Source organism: Zophobas morio, unplaced genomic scaffold (assembly GCF_036711695.1).
Source record: "Zophobas morio isolate AGI-343-1 ecotype UQ-CSIRO unplaced genomic scaffold, CSIRO_AGI_Zmor_V1 ptg000024l, whole genome shotgun sequence".
Lineage (NCBI taxonomy): Eukaryota > Metazoa > Arthropoda > Insecta > Coleoptera > Tenebrionidae > Zophobas > Zophobas morio.
Window position 1 is genome coordinate 8,622,511 of NW_026972129.1, and position 6,000 is coordinate 8,628,510.

Sequence of the window (6,000 nt, forward strand, 5' to 3'; positions counted from 1 at the left end):
TAATTATTGTGGAATACAGCGTCCAATTTTTTTGTAGTTTTAGTTTATGTTTTTTATTCCAATAAAATTTAATAGCAAAACTTTCATCTTTTTTAGAACAAACTGTAGACATAAAATTAAAAAAAAAATGTTAAAGGAGAGTACAAAATATGTTTTGCTGCATTTTTTAAGCAACCGAAAGGGATCTTCACAGTAAAATTAGAGAACACCTAAAATGTTAAAGTAATCGGTACAATAGTTTCGAAAATTATACTTACGTCTAATAAAGTCATCAATAAACGACTGAATAACTGAAATGGGAAATATATGTACATTTCCTACTCTTCGAGTTGTAAAACGTCATGAAAACTTAAGAAGTGCTACCACTTTGCCATTTCATTTTCACAGTTGAAAATAAAAGTAGGTTTTCAATTATTTTCGGAAGCGTAGTTATACAGCTTTTCATATTTTTTTAAATATATTTGCATATGTATATTGCCAGTGAAAGAGTGATCGTGGCATTAGAAGTAAGTAAAACCCGTTGAATATTTTGAAACCTGTTCATCAAGATTTTACATATATGTATTTTATATTGTCATTTATAAGTTTATTTTGCTATTTTTTTTTATTTTCGTTGGTATTATAGTGCTAACTAAATGTCTGAATGTTTAGTATTTGATTTGCAATAATCATTTTTTTATAACTAACTTCAACGAGAGAATTTTGATGGGTTGTGGTGTTTTTAAAACGATAAGGTACTCTGTGTATGTGATTATTACTAAATTTGACCCGTCTTATCTATAAAATTAATTTAATCAGCCTCGTCTCCACTTACACCGCCGAAGTTTCATTGAACTAAAAACATTTTTTGTAATTACGTCTCCACAGATTTAATAATTAACAAAGGTCCTTTAAACAGAACATTAACAAACAGAAATGTACCGACTGTTTTACAAGACAATGATTAAGGTTATAATGAAGCTGAAATGTAATAATTAATAAGAGAGGTATACTTGATTACTCGTGGAATTGTTGTAGTTTAATTGAATTAAAGTTACTGTTACTTCCACAATTTAAATATTGGACCCCAATAGTTTAAGTTTGTCATAAGCGGTACAACTTTTCTGCACCAACATCTTACACAGTTTTGGAAAGTGTAGCCCCAGGTAAAAATTATGGTTTACATTATTTTCTTGTAATTGACTACAAAATTGATAATAATTGGTTTTATGAGTATATGACGGCTGAGGGTTCGTTTTCACCGAACTTGTTCCTTAGACTGTTGTGAAACAGTGAAAGGTTTCTATACCGGTTAAAGACAAAAATTATAAAAATTGTATTTGTAAAATTATTCACCTGCGTTCATCTGCAATTACCCAGATAATTTGGACCGAAGTATTCAAGTGATCCAAAGAAGCAGACATTATTAACAGTACTATTATATAATTTTGTATTCAAGTAATCACCAAAGATACAGCTATTTTCACATTTTAATTTTAAATTTTTAGAATTTGTAATATTAAATTAAATTCCCTGGCACAAAGAAAATAAGCTTAAGTTCTGATTTTGAAATTATAAGTTTTTTTATGAATGCTGGTTATTATACTTTACTTTTGCTATATATATGAATAATTATTTGTATAGTGGTCTTCATAAAAAAAAAACAATGATGGTATCTTATTTAAAAATATACCATGCACAGAATAAATATACAGTTTGACCGTAAAATATAACACAAATTCGACGAAAATTCAGGAATGAAATTTTCTAAATAGCCGATTTAAAAAGCATATTTTCTAAAACAAAATTAAAGATAGACAAACTAAATACTAGGTTCCGAGGCATTTTAGATTTTTTTTCCAAACACGATTATGTTAGAATAATGTTTTAACAATTCTCTGAAAAAAAAAAACAGAAAACCATTTTTAATATCACATGCATAAATTCAAACATTCTTCTTGTAATTAATCATTTTAAACTTGAAAAGAATTATGGATTTCTTATAGACTGGATCAATAAATTTAATTCGACCATGAGCTCCACAGAAATTCCTTCAGATTCTCATAAATAACCGAAACAACAGTTGAATTTTGCTCAATTTAGCCACGAAAGAGTCTGAATAGACACAATGTCTGATGATCGAGTCTCCTCACCCAGGATGGAAATCTTTTAAACTAATAGTTTTATTGATCATTCTGGCAACGGAGCTTCCATAGTGGATTAAAAATAACTTTACACTAACATTGTTATGTTTTAATTTAATAATTAATTTTAAAATCCTATGAGCTGCAATTGCTCATTTGTTCCTCAAGGAACAGCATTACAAATTTTGCACTACTAATACATTCAGTAATTATAAATATAGACACACAAAATAAAAATTGTTATTTAAAAAAAGGATATACCTATCAGTTTTTCAGTGCTGCCAAGACCGTTTAACTTCCGTTTTATAGCGAATTTATTCCATATTATGCAGTACTGTAGTCATACAGATCGATTACATGTTTTGCTTGCGTTAAAAATAAAAATGTTTCATGGTGGATAAGGGTAATGAATGCAATGAGCAGTAATCAAAAATTTGCATTCTTTATCATTACTGTTGGTTAAATATAAACCACAACATTAATATATCATATCACATTAAATCTTGTTACACAATACACCATATCAAATTTCAGCATGGCATAACTGACTCATATACACTCTCATGCTTATGATTAAGGTCGTTTTTGGCCATTACGTCCATGTAGACATATAAAATATACCTACAATTTTCTTTAACAGTACCCTAATGGTTAGCGCGTTTCGTGTATCAGGGGCTTCCCATGTTTCCTACCTGCATTTGTAGAAGCCAAGCGTCGACGAAGGGTTGTGAATGGTTGTTCTGGTGCGGATTCCAGCAGTCTCCTGGATGAGCTGGGACGATTTGGTCGTCTGAACGAGGCGTCGCCGAGGGGGCTACACAACAAGCCCCCGTATCCATAGCCCCGAAGGGCGCACTAGAAAAACACACACCCTCGGCGATCCGAGAGTTCCATAGGATAATCAGTCACAAATTCCGATTTCAACCTTGCTCTTTAAAGTGAGCTGCCTTGAATTAATTCAATGCACGAACATATTTATTTTCGGAAAATACCAGAAAATCGGCGCTTTGAAGATCAAGGCACGGGTGGTGGCAAGCACGAAGAGCTTAAAGACACAAATCACAAAAGTCGAAATCACCGGTGATAGTGATGAATACACACAGATGCACTTGAATACAAATCAACTAATCACATTCAATTTGCGTTGAAGTATGTTTGTCTTGACCATTCGTGCGTAACAATATACACGATTTAATTTCAAATTCTCAAAATGTCATAACATTATTTACAATGCGTTTCACAAATGTCTTCGTTGCGGCAAGTGTACGCTCGTTCGAAAAAGGCGGGAAACACTTCTGCTTTGATAATATCACTAACCGAGATGATGAGCATCCCCAGTTTACTGGCAAAGTAAACAAAAACACGTGAGTTGACTTAGACACTAAATATTTACATGTAACAGTCAAATGTCACTTATATTGTCCGAAGAATGTTTACTGGTTGCGTTGTTTTTGGGAAAAGTTGGTGATTTTTCCTTGATTCGAAGGCACTTAGGGCAAGGTTTGATGTTTATCGCTTGTGGTTTGCTGCTGAAGGCGTATAAAAGCACCATGTGGTGGGTGTACCGTGATTCACTTGTTGCGTAGTCGTCTTGACAACGGTCACACGCCGACTGAGACTGCCAGGCGTACAAACACAAGAGCGCCGAAGAGATAGGCGATTTGTTGGGTACTTCAACGCGCAAGCGTTTGACACCCACGACACGCGACTTACTCAAAACTAATCAAATCATTTCGATGATACAGTTCCTATTGATTTTTTTTGCTTGCGTTTTTACTTCGCTCTTTACTTCCACTTTTTATTGTGTAATTAGAGCTTAACGCGGTACCTATTACCATCCCGTGACGTTATTTGCTTATCATGCTGGAAACGCTTGTCTGTGGCGAGAAATCACTGGATTTTGGGGTATTCCGCGGCTAAACTTCCCGTTCGGTATTACTCAAACGTTAACATAAATAGTTTTATTATGGAGGGGAAATATGCACATTGCACAATTATTATACCTACCTGTCCTCTGTCACATTTACATTTTACTTTGTAAATTAGTACCTCAAAAATATTTCAGTAACAAGTTAATATTTGGGTAATCAGTTAATATTTTATATGTTAGCTATTCACATTGTATGCTTAATAGATATTTTTTTACTATTGTTTTAATTTTTTCAAATATGAATGCGTTTACCCAAAATGCAATCACAGGTGCAGTGATAATACCAAATTTGTTATTAACATTAATGTAAACACTCAAAACATTTTTTTTTGTTATAAATAAATATCCTAAGAAAATTAGACTCAAGTTGTTACGACTCAATGTCACTAGACTAGGTTTCAATTAATTTTGGACTCATCTTTTACTCAGGCTTAGCTTGACCGATAAAATGTTAAGAAAAGAAGGATCGTTTTGTGCAAGCGTGTTTTCTACATTATTGAGGAGTATCTCAATAGTGATGTGATGTGGAATAACTGGGTTAACATCTGTTTTCTTTACCTTTGTGTTTTGTTGTGCAAATGTATTTTCTTTTAATTTACCTAAGTATAATGTATCGTTTGAGTAGATTCTATACATTTACATTATTTACCCATATGTGTATGTATTTTCTATATTGTTCATATTTTATATTTAGTTTGGTTTTCTTCTGACGAATGGAAGCTAGTCACATTATTTATTTATTATTATTAGGATAAGGAAATATTGTATAATAATATTCTATTACAATAGGACCCATCGGGCGAATGGCTATTTTCATGAGTTTCCCAACATTTCATGACCTTTAGAGCACGGAAAATAGATCTGCCGGTTGCCGTCTGTCCACTGTCCGAAGTCAAATTTTATATGTATTTTAGGAATATCATGTAAATGGTAAAACGCTATCCAAAATTTAGTTAGTCATTCCCACCACAAATTTGATACCGTCCCCTCAATTTCGCAAAAAAAATCCAAATTGCATTATCATTTATCACATTTTATACTAGTATAAGAGCACATATGTGTGGTAAATCCGGTGGTAGTAAAAATGTTGAATTACTAATGCGAAAGTCGCTGGTTCGATTGAGTCATGATCTCTACTTTTTTAGTTGATCAAATCAGAAAATAATAACATACAGCTATCTACTTATCCAAAAAAATGTTCAGAAAATTTTGCCTCTTTTAGCTTAATTAATATTTATTTTAGTCTCCTGTTCTGTTTTGAGGAGATAAAATTATTCAAAACAAACAGCTTGCTACGTGCTTAATCATCGCATTTTTTCGATTTGTAAAAATAAACAAGCAATTAAGCATGTAATGATAATATATTTTTTCCGGCTGGTTGTCTGTTTTACGGTAATAGTAAGCAATTCTTGAACCCGTGGGAACATTTTCATGGAATTTGCAACTGAAACCGTGCCATAAAATTAAGTATAAACGTGGAAATAAAATCTATTCATCTATTGTATCCAAGAAAGACAGAAGACAAGAAGGGCAGACTTAGACAAAATTAATTAAAAATCAAAACATACCTATAAACATCTTTCGGTTTCAGTTTGCAATGGACTTTTTTTTTTAATTCGTCTGAAACACGGTATTCCTTGCCTTCGTAACTTTAATAATGAGTGACGATAGAAGACGGAACACAAAAAACGCTCCTAAGTGAAATCAAAAAGAGTAGCGAAACTTATTGGTCACACCAGTAAAACAGAAAAGTTTTTCAAAAAATCAGCTAGTGAAAATTTTTTCATCGAAAGAAAATATGAAGATGACGCAGAGAGTCCAGTTAAAGATGCAAAAGAACAAGACAATACGTATAAGTCGAAAGTGGTTCAAGTGACCAGTGCCGATTCTGGTGTCGTTCAAATAAGCGTTCCTATTGATAAGACCAGTGTTAGTACTGCTGCTACA

The 6,000-nt window shown here is 32.5% G+C and overlaps 1 protein-coding gene across 1 annotated transcript in view; it reads right to left on the bottom strand.

Annotated features, from left to right (window-relative positions):
- Positions 1 to 3,734, bottom strand: part of LOC135135397 (dendritic arbor reduction protein 1-like) — a 182,499-nt gene extending 178,765 nt beyond the window's left edge. The window contains exon 1 of the mRNA XM_064064436.1: positions 2,816 to 3,734. Within this exon, the coding sequence (XP_063920506.1) occupies positions 2,816 to 2,962 (147 nt within the window). The 5' untranslated portion in view covers positions 2,963 to 3,734. The remainder of the gene's footprint in view (positions 1 to 2,815) is intronic.
- Between the last annotated feature and the right edge of the window lie 2,266 nt (positions 3,735 to 6,000).